The following is a 27,850-nucleotide window of genomic DNA, read 5'->3' as shown; positions in this document are numbered from 1 at the left end:
TTTGCAAAAGGATCAGAGTAAAACAATAACTGTCTGTAAATGACAGACTTTAAAATACCCACAGTTAAAGATCTGACAAGAATTCAGTTCTGGAATTGATAAGAAGATGTGGTTATTTCTGTGAGATAAAATGGTAGACATTCATCTATCTAAGGTAATAATGAATTATTTCAACATTGTACCAGTACATATTTAATTTAATTCAATTTCTGGAACACATATTAATAACATACCCATACAAATATAACCTAAGAATGTTAAACATCACTTCTTATTTGACAGTGCTTCCTATATAACTTACTAAATTAGCTTCATTGGTTTAACATTTCTCTTTTTATAAGGAGAGAGAACAAATCTTTTGAGATGTTCCAATGGTTTTCTGAAAAACGCCAGAGTTAATTCGAGGTCAGAAGGACTTCGTTTAGAATTTGATTTTTGGCAAGTTTGCTAAACATATCCAGTTAATTTAGTGACTTCAAAATCAAATATAGAAAGTTAGTTTTAGAAACAACAAAAACTTAGCTCTTTCTTGGGGGGGGTGTAATTAGGTTTTATTTATTATTTGTTTTAATGGAGGTATTGGGGATTGAACCCAGGAACCTCATTCATGCATGCTAAGCACACACTCTACCACTAAGCTATACCCTCCCCCTTTAAATTTTTGCTTTTTTAAATATTGAAGACTGAGTTTCCATAAGTAATCAAAGACCTAATAAAGACAACATGAAGCACAATAAGTTATTTTGGTATAACCGAGGATTTGTTTTCTAGGCAGATTACTCAAAAGGTAATGAGAAAACTTTCTAATTTCTTATTAAGAGCAGACCAGTAATATAAGAAAACTTTTAACAGAGAAATTCTAATTCTGCATCAGAGTTTTGATATGAAAACTCACTAAAAAAAATTCCATTCCAATCAGTCAGCTTAACCTCACATAAAATTCCTTTTCTAAGATTCATTCTCCACATACCACCTACAACTTTTTTTTTTAATATCCATTTTGGGGGTTTTTTTTTTTTTTTTTTTTTTTTTTTTTTTTGCCTCTCTCTCATGTTCTGGAAAAATCAGTTGTTTTACTTCAGGATAAAATCACTTTTTCCCTTAACAAAAACACATCTTACTTTCATGGCACAGAGCTGTTTCCCTTTATTTATATAAATTAGACTTCTTAACCCCTAAGTAAGCAACTGTGTACTGTTTTATGCTAGCATTCTGTGAATCATTGAACTTATAAGTTGTTCCATGATTTCTGGAAATACCTTCCTCACAAATTTTTCAGCATGGTACAAAACATGTTCAATAATTGACCCAAATATCTTTCAGATTTTCTGTGAAAGGAAGCCTGTGTTCAGTAGTTAATGTTTCAGTGTTTTCTTACCTGGGGATGATCTAGGTATTCAGTAAATAGCCGTCATTAAGTTTATCTCAGTATAAGTTATAAGGTTTCAAGTTATAAAAAAAGTTTGGAAACAGTTTTTAAGTAGACAGAACATAAAGCATAATTATTATTGAAAAGCTCATTTATAAATTTACCTATTTAATTTACCCACAATATGTTAATGTTGATGACTCTAAAGACATGCCTATTTTAATTAAACCAACAAACTAAGTTTTTTTAATCAAAGATTATCCTAGGTCACATGAACTTGAAAAACATTTGGGTTAGTTTCTATATTTCTGAAAGTATACTTGAGTTATATAAACTTTTGTTTGTCTTTAAGTCAATTAAATAGAGCTCATCACAAATTTTGGCAATACCATCTAGAAGTAGAAGAAACTCACGTCCATAAACACGTGGATGTGAACAGATCTTACAGCTCGTGTTAAAGTTTTAGCCACTAGATTATAAAAGAACAGTTGGATCCAAGTTGTGTTTCTGCCAGATAGAGTGAATTAAGGTTACCTGCTCAGATGTCTTAAGTCTTCACAAATACTAGAAACAACTTTAATATTTTTCATTTACCTAGTTCCAATAGCCACCCCTTCTTTCTTTCTTTTTTTTTTTTAAAGAATTACCTTCCTGAAGTTGGAATGCAGCTTCCTCCAAGAAGAATTTTTGTTATTAAATCTAGAACTTTTACAATCCCTATAAGCCTTTTGAATAGGGCAGAGGTTTTGGGATTATTAAAAAGGATAAGTAGGATTTTTCTGGTCTTGTTAAAGACTTAGTTTGTAAGACAAGGACAATTGTTTGTAATTCCTCAAAGAATCAAGGGGCTGACCCCCCCACCCAGCAACATTGTCTTCATCTTGCTGCTTTATATCAGGAAGATCTTCGACTATGCTAGAAATCAAAAGATTCCTGTGTTCTAGATTTAGAGTTGTTTGTCTTTGGGATTTTTTTTTTCTCCCGTCTGGGTACATAGTTTCACTTTTAGCTTGGGGAGAAAAGACCTCAAAAGTTTCTATCAGGTTCTCAATATCAGCTTCCAATTTAGCCAACTTCTGACCGTAAAGTTACACACACACAAAACGAAAAAGAAACAGTCCTTTCAGCCTGGACAAACAGTAAATATTCCTGGCACTACTGAACAACCCTCCCAAGATCTAGATAGCCAAAAGAAAGAAGAGCTTGAGAGCCGCAACAGTTGGTCGGCCCCTAGCTGCAAATGGGATGCGACCCACATTCCCATCAGACCATATTTGGGGGGCCTGATGGTTGAGCTGCCTATGTACACAAGAACCAACAACCTGCATGTGCCAGCAGTAGAAAGGCAAGTTCTCGGGACGAAAGACAAGGGGGCAATAGCTATCCCTGGGAGAGAAAGGATCAATAAGCAAGGAGTTCCCCAAAACCAAATTCCCAAGAGTTTGAAGTTGGAAAGGAAAGAACGTGAGATGTGTCTCTTGACGGAGAACTACAGGGATCAGGAAGAGCTGACTTCGGTAAGATTTCTCACTTTGGCTGGCTTCTGCCAGTTTTCCTAGGATCTCATCCTCTAGACTCCAGTGAGTGGAGCTAAGAGTAAAGAGTGTAAGTTCTGGTATCTACCAGAATTTGACAAGATATTTCATTAGTTTTTAGTTTCCCCTGGACTGTTTGTTTAAAGAAATAACTGGTAGCAATTTATCAGAGAATCCCTTAGAGGCCCATCAGCCCTGGAAGGGCCCATATGGGAGCCCGCCTTTGAAAGCAGATACGGGGGTGTTCAAGTTGGCGGGGGCAGGTATTGTCTTAATTTGTGGCTCTGGAGCTGTTGCAATTTTAAAACTAACTTAATGGACCTTTGTCTTCGGTCTTGTCTCTTTAGAGTGGAAAGGCTGTTCAGTTAGTAGTAGACAGTATCCTCAGGCGAAGGAGCATAGAGGGAGTTGTAGGAGTCACATCAGTCGTAGAGACTTGTTTTGTGTCTTCAATTTTTCATTGGCTTTTTGCATTGAATCTTTCAATGAAGTTGTTTTGGAATTTTGAAGCCTGAACCCCAGTTAAAATAGGTATCCCCTTCTGGTTGTTGATTTGGGAACCCTTACTTTCAAGTGCAATTCTTAAATAAATAGTAATGTCTATATCTTCCAGGACCACAATTAGTAGACATAAAATAAGCAAGTGTGCCAGAAAGTGGAGTACTCGGTTCTTTGAAACTTGAGGATCCCGTTTCTTTAGCTAAGCCTGAGGTCTCTGGAAGGCAAATTAATATCTGAGAGGGATGTACTGCTAGGTTGGGGTTTTTTGGTATTTCACAGTGTACATCTAAACTGTTCCATGACAGCTTAGCACAAGAGTCTTAGATTCAGGTGGCGAGTGTTCTAATACCTCTTAAGTGCTTGTGGTTTTGGCTTCAAGATTCCCATTAGCAATTGATCTGTTTAATTCTTGAATGAGAAGCTTTCTTTATAAAAGTAGTAGGCACTCTAATGGCTTTTTATACTACTTACTGTTGCTACCCCTTATGGGCTCCCAGTACAGCTGTCCTGGAACTTTTCTGGGAACTATATATTTTTTATATGCATATATACACACGTGTGTGTATATGTGTGTATATATACATACACATATATATATATATATATATATCCCCCTTACATAAAGTTTGGATCAGAGCTGTATACAAGTGAACGGAGCTCAAATCCAAAAGCAACTTGCTCTCATTTTTGATGAAAGCAACAGTAAAATCAAAGAGTTCAGTGGGCTCCTTACCTGTGTGTCTGGTCCCAAAGCCACTAGCAGTCAGCTTTGGATCCCATCCTCATCAAGCCAGAGACTGTTAAAGATGATCAAAGATGACAGTTTAGGTAATCCAAACTTTGACACTTAATGAAGCAGGCTGTCTCCAGTTGCAGAGGCCCCAAAGAACTGCAACGTGGGGCTGAAGGCAGGAGGACAGAGAATAGGAGCAAGGAGGTAAGGGTAGAGCCCAGAGTTGGCTTAGTGTTTGGGCTGGATGCACTTTCCGGTCAAGCAGAGCATTACAGGGACACGGAAGTTATTAAAGTTTTGGTTTGCTGATGTGGCCCCCAGACAGGAGTGGGTCCATCTTAGACCTAAAAACTTATTTCAACAAAACTGTCAGCCAAATTCAACCTATGGTCTGCTTTTTTATACAGCCTAAGAGCTAATAATGTTTTTTACATTTTGGGGGTGGGGAAGTGGCGGGGGCTATGACAGAGACCACATGTAGCCCAAGTCTAAGATGTTAACTCTGGCCCTTGACAGAAAAGGGTTCCTGACCTGAAGCCATTCGTGGTCCACAGAGGAGTGACCCGCTCATGCACATAGTTTGCTAGCTCAGGGATACTTCATGCTGGCAGTGCTTTTCCTTTCAAAATGGAGGTGAAAGGTGAATCAAGGCTTTGGGGACCCCAGTTTCAGAAGTCTTCACAATAAGCCTGAATAGCAGTAAAAGACCAAATGTAAACACTTGAACGTTCTCCTGCCACAGCATACCTGTGCGCACAGGTATGATGTCATGCGTGCAACTGGTTGCACAAAGGGCATTTAAGTACATGGTGTAGAAAAGCTTGCTGTGCTCTGATTCTGCAGGGGGAATCTGATTCCCATGATGCAATTACAATCAATGAAATTAGTAGAAACGGACTGGGGAAAAGTTTATCCCCAGCTTCTTGATTATCATATACAAGTCTCAAATGAATTAAGTGTATTATTTTATGAATAAGCAATTTGCATTAATAAACATGGAGGTCACAATTTAAGGATGCTAATTTTAGTGATACCACCTCAAATTCATGTTTCAGCTACAAAATTTCAATCCAGCTTTTGCTATAAACCTCATGAGAAAAAGTTTATATGAATGAATAAAAGCTCAGAAATACTAAAACCACTTAATTGAACATTTTAGGGTACATCTAGGTTATGTGAATTACATCGCAATAAAGATTTCTTTTTACCAGCTTTAAAAAACATCTCAGAGAAGATACATAAACACTACCAGACTTGATGTCAAGGAATAAATGCCACTTCCCCCTTCCCATCTCTACACACCTTTCCAACTTTAAGGTATGTTTTATAAGAGTTCTCTTTTGATCTTTTCCCTGTGCTACAATATATATACATTTAACCCACTTCATTCTCATGTGCCTTATTTTTTAAAAATATGTAATCAGTTTCTTAATTGCCACCTTATTTTTCAAAAATAGGTCATCAGTTTCATAATTACCAAGTAGCATACAGAAATTAAACCAGGTTTTTTAAAAATGTGCCAGAGCTCTTTGTAAGATGCATTTTTCTTCTCCAGTAGACATAGGTTTGCAGGCCTTCATTTAATTTGCTGAAACAAGAAATGATTTAATAGATCAATACATTTAATTTTTTAAAAAGTCTTTGCCATTCATATTCAGCTATCTGGCACTAAAAACTAGTAATAGAAGGTTCTTCAATAAACTTAAGGAATTTAGATCCTAGCATTTACCTCGGTGTACCTGACAAGGCAGTGGTAGCTTTATAATGCATTCTAGTGCAGTACAGACATCATTCAGGAAAAAAAATCATATTATAAATATCCTTTCAAAAGTTTTTTGATTGTTCACCAGGTTAACCAAGTAAGAGTTTCTTAGAGTAATTATAAAGTAGAGTTACTACTATTAAACCATTGACAGGTTGGTTCATCCAAATTACTGGGGATGCTGTCTGTGCTGTTGAAAGTTTAAATTTTTGGCATGTTTTAAACAGGGAAGTTTAACTGTCTCAGTCACCAGATAGTTTCATACGTTAAGTGCTCACAACACTGCGATACACACACACACACACACACACACACACACACACACACACACACACACTCTCCTTTTAAGATTTGCCCGGTGGCATATTCATTGAGTGGCAGAGCCATCAAGGGCTACATGCCCATCCAGTTGGAGACACATGTTAAAGTTGTAAGGAACTGATACTAATAAGTCTTGTGAACAGACATGGAAAATACTTTCACTAAGATGCTAAAACCAAGTCCCAGTCCACAGAAGAGGGCATGGTTTTCATAGGTGGATATGGCTTGAACTGGAAATCCATAAAGCATGCTGGGTGGTGAGCCAGGTTTCTTTTTTTCTTTTTCTTTAAAGATGTAGCAATACACAAAAAGGAAAAATCCTAGCACTATGGAAAACTGGCCTACAAGTTAGCATCACTTAATTTTGCAATCTAGTTTAAATCCCAGTCTCACTGTGTATTAATGTGTTCCTTTTTGCAAGTTACTCAACTTCCCTTTGCCTTAGTTTCCTCATCCATGTGAAGGACGTGACAATCCTTTTCTCCCCGCTTCCCGTATGCACACACACTCACACACCCTTCATACCGGTAACAAGCTTTGTGTTTAAGGCACGGAGACAAAGGGCCACCACCTACACTGTGTGAGGGAGCCAACCACAAGGGCAGAGGGCTAGGAGAGGCCATCTCTGGTACAACTTTGCCCCTGGAAACACGCCTTCTTACACTTTTGAGGTATCCTTTCTTAGGAACTTTGTGAAGCAGAGTGAGCAGTGTCTACTGACTTAGTGCTGGGGCAGTGCTGAAGTTTTTGACCCCACTCTTACCACAGGCAGCCGACAGAACTAGGGGAAGGGTAGCTGGACCCGCAGTAAAGACCCCGTGGTCCTACAGGCAATGCAAATGGCTCTTCCTGCTCCTCTGGCCACCTTCAGCTCTGCCGCAGTGCTTACATCCAGACAGCAAAGTGGGAAGAGTAGAAAGCTGAGGTGTCAACAGTATTATTCATTCCAGTCCCTGTTCAAGCAACAGCTTTTACAGAAAGCAGTTTTGAAGTAGCTGGCATTAACTGCTGCTCAAAGTCACATGCCGGAACACTGGCTGCCCGGTTTTTCTATTGGAACCCACTAAACAAATCTATCATTGTGTTAGCACAGACTTGGGCATTGGGCATCATCATGTCTCCCATACTCCAAGTTTGACCAATTTCCTTTGGTCAAAAAGTGTTAGTTGCAAATACTTAAGAGACTCCTGCGTCACCTACCTGCAGGGCCCGTCCTTTGGTCTCAATGGGGAGGGTAAATGCAGAAATGGCACACACAACACAGACAGATGAGAAGAGACACAGGGCCCCCAGGAAGGATGCACTCATAAGAACCTGCAAACCACAAGGAACGACTCAGCTTGCTGTGCCCCAGTCACTTTTAAACTGACCTTTATGTCAAAGGGAAAATAAGGACTCACCTCACCAGATACATAAATGAAGGTGCTTTGCACCCATTCTGCAAATTGTGCTTTCCTAACATCCTGTATCTGTTATTTATTTGGGCCAAACTGTTGTAGGCATTTTGTGTGACTCTCCCACGAGGTGGGAGTGACATCTACATGCACTGGCCAGGTTAGACATCTCCCTGCACCCACCCCTCGGGCATCTTCAGAGCAAAGCTGTACCCTATCCGCCTGTTTTCCCAGCCTTTTCATACCAATTCACTTTGCTTAACTTGTAACCAGCCCTCTCCTTTCATGCAGTACCACTTCTGCCAAAAGTCTACTTTCCCTCTTCAGTTCTGACCAGGATGAACCAGGAGGAAGTTCTGGGGGAGTAGATGTCATCTCATAGCCTCTAAAATGATAACATGTCTGCGTTCATGACGCTTCATGGGTCACAACCAGTCAAAACTTACTGTGGAAAATGGACACTAAGCAGTGGATTTCTGCCAATTTACATATCTGAATAATCTCCTTTAGCCTGGGTCTTCTCATCCTGATACTGGCTAGTCTACACCCTCCACCTCACACATCAGTTTCCCTAGGGCTGTACCCAAAGTTAGCAAAAAACCAAGCACTTGGAAGTTGTCAACTAATCTCGTAAGGATGGTTAACTGAAAGGATGAAGGAAGGCTCTCTAGAGTCACAGGATATTGCAGCTGGGAGACACCTAGAAACCATTTGGTCTGGCCCAACCTCTTCATTTTACAGTTGAGCCTAGAGTAGGAGCTAAGTGACTAGTCCAAAGTTAGAGAAAGATCCCTGCCACATAGGCAAACAGAACACATGATGTTAACCACATTAACTATTTTGTAGTTGACCTGGCAAGTAATAGGCATTCCTTACTGATTTTTACCTCCCAAAATAAGTTACAATCTTCCCCAAACAGAAGTTTGGGAAACCAGACTCAAAACGGGCAGAAACCTAACGGAGACCAGACACAGTCAGGCAGGTATCGATTCCGCCACGGCTGCCACTTCTGTTTTGACACCAAAATTCTCACCACCAGCAGGATGAATTCTCCACTCTCTCTACTTCATATCCTTTGCGCCAGATTCACAGTCTGAGGTTATGTGAGACAGACCCTGATGGGTTGAGTTTATGTCACAAAACCGCTCCACCAGCTGGGATCAGGGAGAGCAATTGCTTCCTAGGGATAGAGGGCTCTGCTTCCTTGCAGGACTCTAGCAGTCCGGTCAGTGTTACGGGATGTTCTTCCAATAAACTCCTTTCTGTCTAAGTTGACCAAAGTCAATGTCTATTGTTTGCAAGCAAGATCTCTGAGTAATACCTAATTATAAAAATCTGGCCAAAGAGGAAATGCAGAATGCCAACAGGCACATGAACAGGAAAGGTGCTCAACATCGCTCATCACCAGGGAAATGCAAATCAAAACCACAGTGCAGTATCACCTCACACCATCAGAATGGCTTTCATCAAAAATAACACAAATAAATGTTGGTGAGGATGTGGAGAAAAGGGAGCCCTCCTATACTGCTGGTAAGAATGTAAATTAGTGCAGCCACTATGGAAAACAGTACGGAGGTTTCTCAAAAAACTAAAAATACAACTACTGCTTGACCCAGCAATTCCATCGCCCCTCAGTGCCCCCCCCCCAAAAAAACCTTAGATGAAAATTTTGTTGAAATGCTTATTTTCAGGCCCCACTCCAGATTCACTGTACCAAAACAAAGATCTGTGTCATCTCTACTTCTAGAAATCAGCCCAGACCAAGGACGAAAAGGGATATTACATAACGATAAAAGGTTCAATCCAATGAGACAACAATCCTAAAGACTGATCCACCAATGAGCTTCAAATCACATCCTTTCAGTAAAAACTGAAAGGAGAAATCTACATGTATTTGGAGACTCCAATGCCCCGACTTCAACAATTCACAGAACTACTGGACAGAAATTCAGTGGGATATAGGACTTTATGACGTCATCACATCAACCAACAGATCTCATCGACCTTTACAGAACACCCCACCCAGCAGACAGCAGCACGCACATTCTTTTCCACCCGTTGACCTTCACCAGGATAGACTTCATTCTGGGCCATAAAATGAACCTCACAGGATTTAAAAGAATAGAAATCATAGAATGTGATCTCTGACTAAAATGGTTATCAACCCTAGAAATAACAAAGTTAACAGCAAAATCTCCAAACACTCCTAGACAATCCACGGGTCAAAGTCTCAAGAAAAATAAAAACTAACATTGAATGTCATAAAAATACAGCATACTAGGTTTGTGGGACATACCTAGTAGGAACAAAAATAAAATACTCAGGAGTAAACAAATATAAAAGACATATAAGAGGAAAATGAAAACTCTACTAAGGGACATAAAAAATGGAATAAATCTGTTTAGTTCTTAGAAAAAGGCAGGGTTTAAAAAAAAAGTTCTCAAAGTAATGTATAGTAACTAACAGATTCTTGATCAAAATCCCAGTAGGAGTTTTGAGTCGATTGGGGTAAAAAATTGATCGTGAAGTTAATATGAAAGCATCAACATTTAAGAAAAATCAAGAAACTTCTGGAAACGTGAGTGAGGGAGTCTGAGGGAGGTTACTAGCCTAAGAGGCACTAAACAGAGTTCCAGTCGTTGGCAGTGTGATATCCGTGCCAAAACAGGTCATTGGAACAGTCAGTCACACAACAGGCCCAAGGAGCTGGAAATCTGGCGTATTGTAACAGCAGCGTGGTGAGTCAATTGAGGGGAGCCAGACAAAAGGGTGATTAATCGTCTGGAACAATCAGCCCAGCATTGTTTTGTTGCTTTTTAAAGCTGGATCCCTACCTCAGGCCTTCAGCATAAATTGTGAATAAATTAAAGAATTTAGTGTTTTAGATAAAACATTGAAAGCCTTTGAACTTTCGATGTTTTAGGAATATTCTGAGAGATGTGGCTTAATGAGTGATGAAGGCCATTAAGTGACACAAAACACTAACTCCTTAAGTGAAAATAATTAGTAAATTGACTACAAAAATTTTTTAAAGTTTTATATGCCAAAAATTTGAATAGCATCATAAGGCAGACCACAAGCAATGAAAAGGTATCTATAGTGTAGTAAATAAATAGCTAATGGCCTATAGAAAATTTGCAAATCACATAAATGAGCAACTTACAAAAAAATACAAATGGATACTAAACAGATGAAAGATGTTCAGCCTTACTAAGATCAAAGTGCAAATTAAGATACAATTTATTGTCTACCATATTGAAAAAGTTTTTTAAAAAGGGGGCATCTGGTGATGATGGAAGCAGGGACGCTTGTTTAAGAATGTGTTAATAATAAGGTTATATCAAGGAGTGTGTAAATTTTCTAAAGAAAAATAACTTGATAAGATCCATCATAGTTTAAAATATGTACACCTTTGACCTAAAAATTATTCAACAGACTTTTTCTACATAAGGATGCTCTTCCTTAGACATACTCCATTGTCACTCCCATGTCTCTGCCATATTGTAGACGCCCTCCCTAAGCACCCTATATAGCAGACCCACCCCCGTCACTCTCTCCTTTCCCTGTTGTACATGTATTTATATCATTAATCATATCAAACATATTAGCAAACTGTCCCTTGTCCATTCTCCACTAGAATGTCACTTCAAAGAATCTGGGACCTTGGTTTGTACAGTATTCGGAGCATAAAAGAGCTCAGTGACTAACACAGTTGCACAGGTACAAAGGTGTGTGCATGATGTTAGTGCCCCATTGTTTATAAAAGCAGAAAGAAAGAACATAGAAACTCCTCCAACCAGGTGATGGCTGTCTAACCATGCACATCCCTGCAATGGGAGTCTACACGCCTACTTATACGAACAAGGTTGCTCTACACGTACTAACATAAAATGATTACTAATGAGAAAAGGCAGTTGCAATATGTAAATATACGTAGATGCGTGTGGATAGATGTGTGTGCGTGTGTGTATGTTTGAGCACAGGCCTGTCTACATATGTGCTCAGCTAGTGTAAAAAGGAGTGTGACTCCGCCTGCTGACTGCTGACAGCCTTTGAACCTTGTCCCTCCCTCTGCCCCTTGTACCCCAATTTCTGGACAAACTGATACGAAAGCCTGGGTGCTTCATCCTTTGGTGCCAGCAGGAGAGTCAAACCACACAAGCCTCTGCCCTAGTGCAGGAACCCTCACCCTGACCGCAAGAAAAACCCCAGCCAGTCCCCTTGCCTGCTCTCTCAGGCCATTTCCCTCCTGCCTGAGAGGGCTTTCCCGCTCTCCCAGAGACCTCAACTATGTAATTAAGCAGGAAACCTCTCATACCTTCTTGGTGTGTCTACATGTCATCAGTCTTGACATCTGACCCCAAATAGGGGGAGTGCCATCTTTCTGCAGGTGACCATACACGTAGCTACACTGAATGATGTAGATATTCATGGAAGTAAGTATATCTACATATATACAAGCCTTTCTGTATAATCCACACAAGCATATGTGTACAGCACTGGTCTATTACTGTACACAGATACACCAAGAGAGACAAATAATATATGCATAAAAAAGCATCTGGAAGAATATACTCCAAACCACTAAAAGATATAGTGGCTATCTCTGGTGATAGAATTAGAGAATTTTTCCTTTCTCAGTTACACATTGTATTTGAGTTTTTACAAGCAGGTAGCAGTGCAAGATGGGGGCCTCACTGCTAGAGCCCTGGAAACCATGTTGAGGGTTTTGGTCTTGATCTTTGAAGGACAAGGGCAAGAGGATAAAGGGTTTAAGCACAAAAACAGTATGAGATCGGCTGGGATGCAGTAAGGAAAATGCGCTGACGGAGGCTCACCCAGGAGGAGACCAGGCAGGACACTACTCAGCCGTCCAACAAAAGGTGCTGGAAGTTTGAAGCAGAGTGGTGCTGGCGGTGGGAAAGGAGATAAGATTAAGGATTTGGCGTCTATTAGGGTGTTAAATCCACATGGCTTTGGGGACCAGCTATGATGCTGAGAGAGAAGGGGACAGAGAAGGACAGTTGTGGGCTGGACATCAATGCCCCGCACGGGTGGAGACTGAGGAAGTGTGGCGGCTTTGGGGAGAAACGTCATTTTAGTTTTGGACATGGTGAATTTAAGATGAGTTTGAGACATGCCAGCAGAAGTGCTGAGGGGACAGATGGATGTCTGCTCAGAAGAAAGGCCTAGTCTAGAGACAGAAAGTTGGAAGTCATGAGCACAGTTGATAATTAAAGTCATAAGAATGGTGAAATCGCCTAAGTGGAGAGTAAAATGAAAAGATGAGGGTCTAAGATTGAGCAATAAGAATTGCCAGTAATAAAGGAGTAGAGGAAGGTGCATCACAGAGGGACTGAGAAGGAGCAGCAGCAGACGCAGGCAGCAACCGCAAGGCGCGCGGTGACGGATGGGGACGGAGCGCGGAGGTGTGGCCTTCAGGACTCACAGTGAGGGGGAGGTCCCGCGAGGTGAGGGGTTAAAACAGCTTGGAGTTAGAGACTGGGAGGTCTCAGAGACTTCATCAAGATGCATTTTGGTGGAGTTGGGATGGCGGCAGCCAGGTTGGTGGTGGGGAAGGAAATAAGGACTGTGAAGAAAAACAACCCTTTTAAGTAGTTGGACCAAGGAGGAGGGAATAGCTCAGTGGCAGAGTGTATGTCTAGCATGCACAAGGTCCTGGGTTCAATCCCCCATACCTCCACTTTAAAAAAAAAAAAAGGATAAATAAAAATCTAATTACCTCTTGGACACAAGATTAAAGAGAAATTTTTTTAACTAAGTAGTTTGACTGGAAAGAAGAAGAAAGAGACTCAGTGGCATTCGCTTTACAGTTTGTAAGCTATGGAATCTTAATGTTAAAATGTGGACCCAAAGGACATGGGCAGACAGAGGGAAATCACAGAACAGATACAATTATAAACCTGAAAAACTCAAGTCTCAAATGAAAACCCATCACCATAAGAATGAGCTCAGTAAGGCGGCTGTATGAAAATCAACAGACCAAAAACTGAATAGCCTCTCTCAATACAAATAATTAGTTAGGATGTTAGATTGGAAGTTATAATGAAAGAAAACAATGTATTTGAAATAAAAGCCTTAAAATGCCTAAGAATAAACTTAACAAGATGTACAGGACCTATTTGAAGAAAATAAAATCCAGCAAGGAGCAGAGAAGGAACATTGAACAAATGGAGAGAAAAACCTCATTCTGTATTTACATGGGAAGACAGCACTGAGAAAAAAGAAGCCAATTTTTCCTATGCTAACTGATACATTTAACAAATTAACAATTAAAATCTTAATAGGATTTGGGCAGACAAGGGAAGCACATTGCAACTGTATGATCCTAAAACTTATCTGAGAAAGAGAAGCAATGAGGTGGGGTTTTGAAAAATGTATATAAACCCTATGTGACTAACAAAGAATATGACAGTGACGAAATCAGACAGATCAGTGGACTAAAATAGCAAGGCTAGAAATAGACCGGGTAATTATGGGAATATAAGCAGACATTTCTAATCCAAGAGTAAAAAGGAGGTTATTCAATAAATAGTTCAGGGACAACTGGCCTGCCATTTAGGAAATCATACGTCTGCTTCCTGCATCAGACCTCACACTTCCATACTACGATGGCCTGCAAGACGGCACATCAGGGATTTCTCGGTCAGAATCTGGGATGCATTCCACCTGGTGAAAACGATCAAGCTGTACACTTATGATCTGGCACTTTTATATGTATGTTATTTTCCAATAGAAAGTTTATTGTTATGCACCCTTTCCCCCAAAAAAGACAAGGCCAGAGAAGGACTGAAAGAAAAGAGCTATGTATTCTCATCATTCTAATCGCAGAACCCAGAAATTATAAAGGAAAATATTGATAAATTTGAATGTCTATGAACTTTCGGTTTCTGTACAGAGAAAGGAAAGCATAAAAAAGAATGAAAGATAAATGGAAAATTGGGAAATACTTTCAGTATGTCAGACAAATGATTAAAATCATTTATGTATATGAAGGACTCTCACAAATCAATGTCTTAAAGACCAAACTGAAAAATGGACAGGGACCTGAATGAGCAAGCTAAAAAAGATAAACACCCAATTAAAATATGAAAACAACATTCAGGTTCATTTCTGGAGTCAGACGCGCACCGTTGTGCCACGAGGTCGGCCTCAGGTTCATTTCTAATCAAAGGAAGATGAATTTCAGTAACAAAGATTTATTGACAGTTAAGACTGGCAAAGATGAAAAGGACAAACAAAACCAGTGGGCAAATGTATGAAGCAGTGGGGCCGAACACATTGGCACAACCTTCCAAAGAGAATTTTAGCACAGTGTATCAAAATGGAAAACGAGCAGACCCCTTGACCTACCAATCCAATTTCTAGGAATTTATCCTGAAGAGATAATGGCATAGTTGGGTAAAAACATACACACAAAGGTTGTTTGTGTGTATGTTTACTAACTGTTGTTTATAATAGATAAATATCAAATAGTCTAGGCATTTAACACAGAAATGACAAAGCAACTGAAAGTAACTTTTGGAATGTAAGTATAATGGCATTTTCAGAAAAAGGGCTTGACTTTTATCTTTATCGCCATGAAAAATGTCTGAAACATATTGCTGCATGCCAAAAGCAGGCTATAGAAAGTCCATGAAGGTCCAGGTTCAAGATGAACTTGCCTCCTCTTACAGGCACACTGAATCTACAGCTACATACAAAACAATATCCTCTGAAAGAAACTCAAAAACTAGCTGAGTGGCTCCTACACATTGGGCAAACAAACAAACCCACATCCAAATGGATAGGAGAGGTTGAGACACAATCTTACCATGAACATCCCCTGCCCAGTTCAGTGACCCACAGTAAGAGGGGGACTCACAACCTTGAGCTTCTCCATGAGGAGGGAACCCCACATCTGGCACCCTAGCTTTTAAGGCCTGCACCTGAGAGATGAACCCTCAAAATATCTAGTTTTGAAAGCCAGCGGGGCTTGCATCCATGAGACAAGGCTAAAGCAAACTGAGCATTATTTTTGGCAGGTTCACTTGGACTCACCTGGCTGCTCACCTGGGGCCCAGGGCAGAGGCAGCCCACTGAAACACAGCCAGTCTTTCTGTGAAAGAGGCTTATTTGTCTATTTTAAGGCATCACCCTATGGGGCAGGCATCCACTTTAACATACATCTAGTTGTCTACTGGAATACTCTCCAAAGATGGAAGCTGGCAGGTACCAACTTTGCACTCTCCCTCTGCCTTGGTCCAGACCTCTGGTATCTCCCAGGAAGACACTTGTGCACATGTGTGGTGCCCCACCATTTTTGTGGCTACTGCCAGGGGACAGCCCTTGACTACCTGGTTCTGGTGGCCAGCAGGGCTTATGTTTGTAGGTCCCACAAGAATGCAATAAACAGAGAAAGAGTTCTTAACCAGCTATACCCCACAGCACAGCAGTTGAGACCCAGCAGACTGAAACACCTTCTTTGGGGAAAAGAGGCCTATTAGCTTCTCTTCACAGTTGCAACCTGAGAGGCAGGCTTCTAATTAAACACACATCTAGGGGCCAACTATAATCCTCTCCAGAGACCTGGGAGGCTGGCAGATGCCATCTTTGTGCTTTCCCTCAGCCCCACGCCAAAGAAGTAAAAACAACTATAACTACAATAATTTGTTAATGGATACTCAAGATAAAAACAGGTAAATTGTGACATCAAGAACATAAAATGTGGGTGGGGAATAAAAATGTAGAGCTTTAGAAAGAATTTGAACTTAAGTTGCTATCAAATTAAGAGACTGTTGTATCTATAAGATGTCTTATGTAAGCCTCACGGTAGCCACAAAGCAAAAACCTGTAGTAGATAAACAAAAAAAAGAGAAATGAATCCAACTGTACCACTACAGAAAATCATCAAATCACAAAGGGAGAGCCATAGAAACAGAAATAAACCAAGGAAAAAGGGCAGAAGACAACAAAAAAATGGCAGTAAGTATATACCTATCAACAATTACTTGAAATGTAAAAGGGCTAAATTCTTCAATCAAAAGACAGAGTGACTAAATGGATTAAAAAAAAAAAAGACCCATCTGTATGTTGCCTACAAGGGACTCACTTCAGATATAGAGACACACGTAGACTGGAAGTGAAAGTATAGAAAAAATATTCCATGCAAATGGAAGTAGTTATACTTTCATCAGATAAAAGAGACTTTAAGAGAAAGACTGTAATAAATGACAAAGAAGGCCACTACATAATAATAAAGGGGTCAACCTAATAAGAGGAAATAATATTTGTAAATATTTATGCACCCATATAGGAGCACATACATGTACAAAGCAAATAAATATTAATAGATCTAAAGGGAGAAACAGATGGCAATACAATAATAGGGGACTTTAATACCCCACTTTCACCATGAATAAGTCATCCAGACAGAGAATCAATAAGGAAATGCTGGCCTTAAACAACACATTAGGCCAGATTGACTTAACAGCTCTATATAGAACATTCCATCAAAAGAAACAGTATACACATTCTTCACAAATGCATATGGAACATTCTCCAGGATACATCACATGTTAGGCCACAAGAGAAGTCTCAATAAATTTAAGAAGATTGAAATCATTATTAAGCATCTTTTCTAATCATAATGGTATGAAACTAGAAATCAATTACAAGAAGAAAACTGGAAAGTTCACAAATATGTGGCAAACAAATAACATGCTACAGAACAACCAATGGGTGAAGGAAAAGTTCAGAGAATCAAAAAACACCAACAAAACTTATGGATGCAGCAAAAGCAACTCTGAAAGGAAGTTCATAGCAATAAATGCCTACATCAAGAAACAAGATATAAAATAAATAACCCAATGGTTACACCTCAAGGAATTAGAATAAATGAAGCTCAAAGTTAGTAGAAGGAAGGAAATAACAAAGATCAGAGTGGAAAATAATGAAATAGAGACTAAAAAGACAGTAGAAAAGATCAATGAAACTGAGAGCTTTTTTTTTAACAAAGATAAACAAAATTGACAAACTTTTAGCTAGACTCACTAAGAAAAAAAACCTCAAAATCAGAAATGAAAAAGGACACATTACAACTGATACCACAGGAATACAAAGAGTCATAAGAGACCACTATGAAAAATTATACACCAACAAATTGGAAAACTTAGGAGAAATGGATAAATTTCTAGAAACATACAACCTACCAAGAGTGAATCATGAAGAAATAGAAAATCTGAACAGGCCAATTACTAGTAAGGAGATTGAATCAGTAACCAAGAACTTCCCAACAAACAAAAGTCCAGGAACAGATGGCTTCACTGTTGAATTCTATGGAACATTTAAAGAATACCACTCTTTCTCTAACTTTTCCAAAAAACAGAAGAGAAAGGAATACTTCCCAACTCATTTTATGAGGCCAGCATTTCCTTGATACCAAAACCAGATATGGATGTCACAAGAAAAGAAAAGTACAGGACAACACCCCTGATGAACAGAAATGCAAAAATCCTCAACAAAATATTAGCAAACCAAATTCAACAATATATTAAAAGGACCATACACCATAATCAAGCAGGATTTATTCCAGGGATGCAAAGATAGTTCAACATCTGCAAATCAATGAGATACTCCGTATTAACAAAAGGAAGGACTAAAAATCATGGTTATCTCAATAGATGCAGAAAAGCATTTGACAAAACTCAACAATCATTCATGATAGAACTTTCAACAAAGTGAGAATAGGGGGAACATATCTCAACATAATAAAGCTCATATGACAAGCCCACAGTTAACATTATATTCATTGGTCAAAAGCTTTTCCTCTAACATCAAGAACAAGACACAGATGTCCACTCTAGCCACTTATTCAACATAGTATTGGGTCCCAGGCAGGGCAATCAGGCAAGAAAAATAAAAGGCATCCAAATTGGAAAGGAAGAAGTAAAACTGTCACTATTTGCAGATGACATGACATTATGTATAGAAAACCTCAAAGATTCCACACAAAAAAATGTTAGGACCAATAAATGAATTCAGTAAAACGGCAGGATACAAAATCAACATATAAAAACCCACTGGGTTTCTATTAACAAAGAGAAATTAAGAAAAAAATCCCATTTACAATTGCATCAAAAAGAATAAAATACCTAGGAATAAATTTAACCAGGAGGTGAAATTCTGACATTGATGAAGGAAATTGAAGACACAAATAAGTGAAAAGATATTCTGTGCTCATGAATTAGAATTAATATTGCTAAGATGCCCATACCATCCAAAGCAATCTACAGATTCAGTGCAATCTGTACCAAAATTCCAATGTCACGTTTCACAGAAATAGAACAAACAAGGCTAAAATTTGTATGCAACCACAAACACCCCAAATAGCCAAAGTAATCTTAAGAATTAGGACAAAGTTGGAGGCATCACGCTTCCTGATTCCAAACATACTGCAAAACTATAGTAACCAAAACAGTATGATATTGGCATAAAAATAGAAATATACATCAATGGAACAAAATAGACAGCCCAGAAACCTATGCATTTATGGTCAATTAATTTATGACAAAGAAGCGAAGATCACACATAGTGAAAAGGACGGTCTCTTCAATAAATGGTGCTGGGGAAACTGGACCACTGTCTTAAAACATACATAAAAGTCAACACAAAATTAAAGACTTCAACATAAGACCCAAAAGCACAAAACTAGAAGAAAACAAAGGTGGTAAGCTCCTTCGCATTGGTCTTCCTGGTTTTTGGGGGGGGTTTTGTTTGTTTTTTTTTGGATTTGACACCAAAAGCAAATGTAAACAAGTGAAACTATTTCAAACTAAAAATCTCTGCAAAGAAAACCGTCAAATTCAACCTACTGAATGGAATAAAGTATCTGCAAATCATATATCCGATAAGGGAATTAATATCCAAAATATAAAAAGAACTCATACAACTCAGTAACAAGAAAACTAACAATTCAATTAAAAATGAGCATAGGATATGAATAGACATTTTTCCAAAGATGACATAGGGATACCCAACAGGCAGCTGAGAAGATGCTCAACATCACTAACCATCAGGCAAATGCAAATCAAAACCACTGTGCAACATCACCTCACACCTGTTAGAGTGGCTATCATCAAAAAGGCAGGAGGTCACAAGTGTTGCTGAGGATGTGGAGAAAAGGGGACACTCGTTCACTCTTGGAATATAAATTGATGCAGCCACTATGGAGAACAGTATGGCAGCTCCTCAAAAAAGTGAAAATAGAACTACCATATGATCCAGCAATTCCACTTCTGGATATCTATCTAAAAGAACAGCAACAACAACAAAAAAACTAACTCAAAGAGGTATCTGCACCCCCATGTTCATTGCAGCATTATTTACAACAGCCAACACATGGGAACAACCTGTGTGTCCATCAGTGGATGAATAGTAAAGTAAATGTGGTATGTATATACACCGTGGAATATTATTCAGCCACAAAAAGAAGGAAATCCGGGCACTTGCAACAGCATGGATGGACTCTGAGGGCATTACACTAAGTGAAATAAGGCAGATACAGAAAGGCAAATACTGGATGATCTGACTTTTATGGAATCTAAAACAAACTTGAAGATGCAGAGAACAGATTGGTGATTGACAGAGACAGGGGGTGGGGTGAAAACAGGTGAAAGGGATCAAAAAGTACAAACTTGCAGTTATAAAATAAATAAGTCATAGGGATGTAATACACAGCATGGTGACTATAGTTAATACTGTATTGTATATTTGCAAGTTGCTAAGAGTAAATCTTACAATTTTTCATTAAAAAATGTATAACTCTGTATGGTAATGGATGTTAACTAGACTTATTGTGATCATTTTGTAATATATATGTGGAATCACTATGTTGTACACCTGAAATTAATATAACATATATCAATTTTATCTCAATTAAAAAAGCATATGAACTATGATCATATCTGGGTAAACTGTATATGCAGATTTATGTGTACATATGCTTAGATATACTATAAGAGCTTCATTAAAACATTTGTTATCTCTAGTAAAATATTACTTAGTAAAATTTTATTTCTAGTTTTAATTTTTGTGTTTTCAGTGTGGAAGGAAAAATCACATGTGGTCAAAACTGCCTTTGGAAAATCTCTTAAGTCACTGCAAATACAATCAACACAAATGTCTTTATGAAGCACACTTGACACTGACAAAAACTTTCTCCTTGACCAAACTCTAGCCAGGCTTTTCTAAGCCTCTTCTCATCTAGGCGTCAACCATGATCGGTAAGGATTTGGACAAATACTCAGTTTCTAACAGCTCAAGACCCTACCCCTAGGTGGCCCTCGCCATCCATCAAGTGCCTACCTGAGGAAACACCAGGCTGCCAAAAAGAGTAGTCTGTTCCAATCAACACCTGAAAATAGGGCCCCTGTCCGGGTTTCACATGGATCGAGCGTCTCTTCTCGCTTTTTGCAATTTTTCATTCCCCGTTCTCTCCTGAGACTCTACTTGTGCTAATCCCCGTTCTCCCTTTAAAAAGCCCAGTCAGCTGTGTACAGAGATAAATTCAGTTCACTGCACTCCTCTCCCTATTGCAACAGTTATTACTAAAGTCTATCCTTCCCGCGTTAACGTCTGGCTTTATCTTTGACAGTGTAGTTTCTAAGTTTATTGCTTACTAGAAATTAAGTGATGAAACTATGAAATGGATAGATTTTTTAAAATTCCCGTTAACCTGTTTAATTGTGTGTCATCTTATGCATGGATTGTTTCCATGCTTCTGGAGAGGGTCGGTTATTCAATAGGACAATGAAATCATTGCTCAGCTGTGACAATTCAGTTAGGGTATTTTTGAGACCCTTGAAAGATAAAGGTTTGTCTTTCATCCTTGTGTAGTATTTGTCTCACCCCGGGCAGAAATTTAAATTTTTAATGTACTGTTTTCCTGTATCTTTATACTGTAGGAGAAAGGGTTTTCAAAACTTCGGAAACCTCCCTCTTCTTGTGAGTACACGGCAATGGGAAATGAGAGTCTCATGATAAGCTTGTTCAACCCTTGCTCCTCCCAGTACCCCGCCAATTCACTATTTAGCAACTAGAGTGCTTTTTTTAAAATGCAGAATTGATCATGTCACTGCTTAAACCTCTTCAATTATTTCCCACTAAGAAAAAAAGGCCAAAGCCCTCAGGATGACTCTGAGGCACACCCTCTCCCTGTGCTTCTCCGCACCGTGCTGTGCTCGCCTCGGCTGTTTTCTATCCCAAGAACCCATCAATCTCTTCCCACCTCCAGGACCTTGGACCAGCTGTCATCCCACCTGAAATGCTGTTTCCCTTTACAAGTTGTTAACATCTCATACTTCATGGTCTCACCTTCAATGTCACCTTCCCAGAGAGGCCCTGTCATTTTTAAATTTTTTTTAAATAATTTTTTTCACTGAAGTACAGTTGCTGTACCATATTATATAAGTTACAGGTGTACAATATAGTGATTCACAATTTTTTAAAGGCTATATCCCATTTATAGTTTTTATAAAATATTGGCTAAAATGAAGCTTTGCCTTTTAAATGACTGTCACCCCTTTTACTCATTATCATTCCTTCCAACTTCCTTTCAAGATGGGTGCTTTACAGATACAAAGATAATTCAAATTATTTGAATCATCTTAATTGTTTACCTACGTGTAAAGTAACTAACTTGAAAGTGAGTCTCCTGAGAGTAGGAGTCTTGTGGTACACTGTCAAATGTTTAACAGGCTTTCCCAAAACACCCATTTGCCTATGGCCTTGGGATACTTACTACCACCATGCTAATTTCAAGCTACAGTGTGCCATAACTTCTTGCAAAATAACTTCTTGAAAATTTAGCCATCGACTTTCACAAGCCAGAGCAAGCCAGCACCAGCACACCACTTGGAACCTGGTCTGGCTTATTTACTGCTGCAAATAAACAGAACTAGAACCAGGCCAGGCAGAGTAAGCGTGCAGAAAATGCTGGCTGAATGTTGAACTGGGATAAATTCTCGATTCTATTCTATCAAATATAGATTGTGGCTCACGGAGTCCTTTTTGGCATTCTAACTGCCAAACTGTGTAAGAGGGTACCTAGAATTTGTAGAGAATTACTCTGAAAATACCTTGTCAAATGGGTCACTAAAGTAAGTTCCTAAAATGAAGGACAAAAGAAAGAGGAGGAGGAGAGAGGGATGGGGAAGGGCAGGGGGAAGGGAAGGAAGAAGAATTAAGTGAAAGTAGAGCTTGTCTCCCCGTTGGTATCGTCCCTGTTGATGGCCGTGCCTCTCACTGGTCCACAGACCAATGGCATCAGATTCACTCTGGGAACTTGTTAAAACTGTAGGCATGGTCCCATGTGCAGAATCAGAATCTCCGGGTGAAGTCCTGGAGTCTTCACGATATCAAGTGACCCTGGACGATCTGATATGCACTGAAGTCAGAGAACCACGTCCAAGGGTACACAGACTGAGCGCCTCCTGGGAGTGACACCAAGCTCTACTGTCTATTTGGAGCAGCTCGTCCCACCCAAAACCCAGGCAAATATCCTAGGAACAAGCAAATCTTTCCAGATGCTACCTTCCCATCCCAATTCTGGTGAGGAAAGCAAAGCATTCCGACTGCATAGTGATTGAAATAGCCTGAGCTCAAAGTATCTTTGTTATTGAGGGATATTTATATGAATATCTAGCATTTGGCCTTGATCGTTATTGAGCATCGTTATCGTTACCAGCTACCGTTAAGTGCTTACTATGTGTCAAATGTTGGGCTCAGTGCCTTGCAGGTATTAATCTCATTTAATACTCAGAACAAATTATGTAGTGGGTGCTATTGTTTATCTTTATTTTACAGATGATAGGGGCATAGAAGTGTGGACACTTTAACTGTAAAGAGCTGAGAACTCCCCAGGCAGGATGCTAAGCAGAGCAGAGCAGTAAGCCCAGACCTGGTCCCAGTTGAGACTCTTTCTTGGTCCACAAAGTCACCAAAAGCAGGGTGGCCTCAAATACCCAGAGAAAATGTTCCAAGTGGTTGAGAACCAAGAGACTCAATTCCTAATTAAAGTCTGGAAAATAAACTATACCTCAGTCTGCTCATCCAAAAATTGGATTAATATTTTACTGCTATCTTTGACCATTATGTTCTTTTCTGAAAATGGTTAAATAGTTCGTGCAGAAGAACTTTAAGAAGCAAAATTGCAAGACCAAAACTGCCCTTATTTTTAATTAAGATCAGTGGGCAAAACATTTCCCAAATAGTTTTAAGGTAGTAGCAAAATCCCCTGTTAAAATGGAATACTACTCAGCCATAAAAAGAATAAAATAACGCCATTTGCAGCGACATGGATGGACCTAGAGATCATTATTCTAAGTGAAGAAAGGCAGAAAGAGAAAGAAAAATACCATATGATATCACTCATATGTGGAATCTAAAAAGAAAAAAAAAGGACACTATGAACTCATCTACAAAACAGAAACAGACTCACAGACATAGTAAACAATCTTATGGTTACCAGGGAAAGCGGGTGGGAAGGGATAAATTTGGGAGTTTGAGATTTACAAATGTTAGCCACTATATATAAAAATAGATTTTAAAAAGTTTCTGCTGTATAGCCCAGAGAACTATGTTCAATTGCTTATAAAAAACCTTTAATGAAAAAGAATATGAAAACAAATATGTATACGTATGACTGGGACATTACAATTGACACATTGTAACTGATGGTACTTCAATTAAAAAATGTTAAATGATAGGAAATACACATTAGAGTCTGCTCAGTCCACATCAACCCCCCTTGCTCTGAAACTACCCCTCCCCAGATGCATTAGCACATAAACCTGACTCTTGGGCACAAGATTGAGCTCAAGTATGAACAGCTGACCAGACCTGGCCAGTGGGATGCAAAGAGAGCATCTTTCTGGGATGCAAAGAGTACATCAGTGTCTTCTGGTGGCTGGATCTGAGGACCTATGTTTAGGATTTGTGGGCAAGTGTTGCACAGTGGTCTTCAGAGAAGAGTAAAGCCTGAATGCTCGGAGAGGTGGAGGGGCGACCCCGGGCCCCAGACTGCCTGGGTCAGGCTCACCCAGGGCCCAGCTTTGAAGGAGTAGGAAGTGAACTAACTTCCCTGATGCTGAAATTGTCTGCTGATTCTTTCTAACTAAGAAATCCTGCAGTTTGCTTTCTCTCCTTTTACTGCTTTTGTGCTAAGTAACCCCCAAACTCCTCCCTTACATTCTTTACAATAGTTTTAACCTAGACGCCACGCTCCAGGAAGAAGGTAATGGGCTGATAATCTCAGAAGAATGGACAGACCCTCTACAGTTCCCCCAGGACGCCAGAAAGATTCATGGAGGTTAAGGGCGATGTAGCCACACCCTGTAAAGCGCCCTGATTGTTACCACCTTTTCTGTTCCATCCAGTTTTTTTCTGTTAAACTTCAAGACCCCAACTCCAAGAGGGATTCAGTCTCTAAGGCATGAGCCTGCTGTGACTCCCTTTGCCTGGCAAAGCAATAAATCTTTTCCAATCCTCCCAAAACTCTGCCTCAGGGTCTCAATCCATTTTCAGGGTACAGAGCTCGGTTTTGCAGCAACAGCCTCACTGGCTCCTTGGCTGCAGCCAGCTCAGGTGGTCCGTTTCTCATGGCCAATGGAGAACCATCAGTGCAGTGGGGGCAAACTGACCATGGCCATGCAGGTCACCAAATCTACCTCTGTTTCTCTCCTGAAACAAGGCCCCATCCAACAGTCCAGGTCACCCCTGGGTTTTCTCCCAGCCTGCACTTGGTCGGCCTGAGCGCTGGACTTACCCTGCCCAGGGCCACCTCCCTGCACCCTGGTTCAGCCTCACTGCACAATTTTCCAACTGCACCCTCAACAGTGTCAAGGTTGGGGTCCCGTGTCATCCAACTGCTCAAGCTCCTGTGTTAGCCTTGTCTTTTGCATCCTCCCCCAACAACGTCCAGCAAAATCCAAACCCTTCATGCAACGCAATACATGCTATTGACCAACGGGAAGCCTGGAAGCATTAATTTAGCCTTTTCTCCTCCCCAAATTCGCCAAATAATCAGAAAACAGCACCTCAAGAAAACTCATATCAACAAATCCTAGGTTAAACCTTAACCTGAAAAGACCCAGGTCCCTCTTCCCCAACCTCCCTTAGACATATCCTCCCCACAGAGACTCCTGGGCTGTACCTGGGATATGAACGGCGCCACCATTGCTCCAATGCGACACAGGGAGCCACTGGTCCCCATGCCCAAAGCTCGCATCGTCGTGGGGTAGACCTGGAGGGGAGGAAATAGAAGCATCAGTTAGTTTAGACCCTTCCTTCCCCAGTCCTCCGCCCGCCCTCCCGAGGTCAGGCTTCTGTATACATACACCACCAAATACTCTGAGATGTATAGGACATAGAATAGAAGGTGTTCATTTCCTCAGATACACAGCTCTGACTTTTAACAATACCAGGAAAAAAAGTTAACACAAATTTTTTGTTAAGTGCACAAAGTACGTGTTTAATTGAATATTCCAAATGTAAGTTTAGAAAGGTAAGCCCTGGAATCAGACGGAAGATTTCCACTTCAGGGCTATGGAAGTACAGAGGTGTTCTACTGAACGGGAAGAAAACACTCCCCAAATAACAGTCCTACCAAACCTTCAACACAGGCGCTGCGAAAAGAACTGACCTGCGTGCCCAACACGCGCTACGCCGTTCACCGGCTTTGTGTTGCAGACTCTTACGGCAGAGCCTACTTTCTTGCTACAGTTTTCCTGTGTTTATAGTAAAGCCTCATTCATCTGTACTTATTGATTCAGAATTCTGAATAAGCAAGTATTTAATAAATTAAATTATAGGGAGACTATGAAAGAATTTTTTAATTTTGGAATTTTTCTCTTAATGCTATAGAATACTGATCAGTTTTTATCATTTCACTAAAGCAAAGCAACGTGCCCTCTTTACTTGGCCACATCGTGTTAGCCACCCTCTGTCAAATGCAAAAACAAGATGCTTTCCTGCCTCAGAGGACACTGCTGTATTTTTAAGAGGTCTGGGGGGGTAGAGTGCCTTTTCAGAGTTTTTCTGGCAAATGAGGCTGCTGGCTGTTGAAAACAATGGATTCAGATATATAGTGATCACCTCTGCTCTAATATTGGTAGTTTCTTGTTCATTTTTGACAGTTCTAGGAGATGAAAAAATAGAAGACAATCATCTTCAGGGACACATCTTTGATTTTTTTTAAACAGTAAGTATCAGGGAAAAAATACCTAGAAATGACCCTTTCAGTGAACACGTTCCAAACTATGTTAAATTGAACACTCCCCATATAACATTAGAGGCACACCAAATAACACATAGACTTTTAAGTTCATAAATTCACTATGATTTTAGAAGATTTTGTTCACGGAACTAAATGAATGAATGTATATGTCAAATATATCATAATCCCATATGTTTATCTGTGGAAGGGGAAAGGAATATTTCTCTGTGGCTTTAATGGTTTTGCTGTGTCCTCTCTGTATTCTGAACAGACTTCCACTTTCCCAAGAAGGCAATGAATGCAGCTTCATCAGTCCCCACCTTCTCTGGCTGTGAGAGACAAAGCCAGTCAAAATACTGTTTCCTATTCAGATATTGCTTACTTCTAGGAATATTAGCTCTTTCAAACAGGGTTTGTGAGGAAATCCTCTAGCTCCCCCACAAGTAGACTATTAAGTAGATATATTTCAATAAATTACCACTACATTCGAATTTAAGCTACATATGACAAACAACGGAGTGAGACATGATCTTTCAAAAGAATAAAGGTGAAAAATACATTCTTATTTCAAGAGAAATAGGGTGCTTTCCATTGTATCAGCAACGAGCAGGTACCAGGCCCTCATTCTGCTGGAAGCAGGGTACAAGGGCAGAGTTGTTTTTTACTTGGATGCCGTTTAATGAGCAAGGGAGAAGGTCCTGTCTTTCTTCTCAGACTGGCTTTCACTAGACTCACTGGGAACAGGGGAAAGACTATATCAAATAAGCCTTCTGGGGTTTTTTTGTTTTGTTTTGTGTTTGTTTTTTTGGTGGAGTGGAGGAGGCAAGTAGGTTTATTTATTTAAAATCCATTTTTTTAAAATGGAAGTACTGGGGATTGAATCCAGGACCTTGTGCATAAGCACACCCTCTGCCACTGAGCTGTCCCCTCCTAGCCCCATGTCATTTTAATAGGACACTTTT

The 27,850-nt window shown here is 39.7% G+C and overlaps 1 protein-coding gene across 2 annotated transcripts in view; it reads right to left on the bottom strand.

Annotated features, from left to right (window-relative positions):
* Positions 1 to 5,086: 5,086 nt before the first annotated feature.
* The window catches only part of SVOPL (SVOP like), a 60,902-nt gene continuing 38,138 nt past the window's right edge, over positions 5,087 to 27,850 (bottom strand). For both annotated transcript variants that reach the window (XM_072965397.1, XM_031674614.2), the window contains 3 exons: positions 25,827 to 25,916; positions 7,422 to 7,535; positions 5,087 to 5,726 (listed from right to left, as the gene is read on the bottom strand). In XM_072965397.1, coding sequence (XP_072821498.1) covers positions 5,715 to 5,726; positions 7,422 to 7,535; positions 25,827 to 25,916 — 216 coding nt within the window. In that variant the 3' untranslated portion in view covers positions 5,087 to 5,714. The remainder of the gene's footprint in view (positions 5,727 to 7,421; positions 7,536 to 25,826; positions 25,917 to 27,850) is intronic.

Source organism: Vicugna pacos, chromosome 7 (genome assembly GCF_048564905.1).
Source record: "Vicugna pacos chromosome 7, VicPac4, whole genome shotgun sequence".
NCBI lineage: Eukaryota > Metazoa > Chordata > Mammalia > Artiodactyla > Camelidae > Vicugna > Vicugna pacos.
The sequence above is the reverse complement of the archived record's forward strand: the minus strand, read 5'-3'. Positions and strand labels throughout refer to the sequence as shown.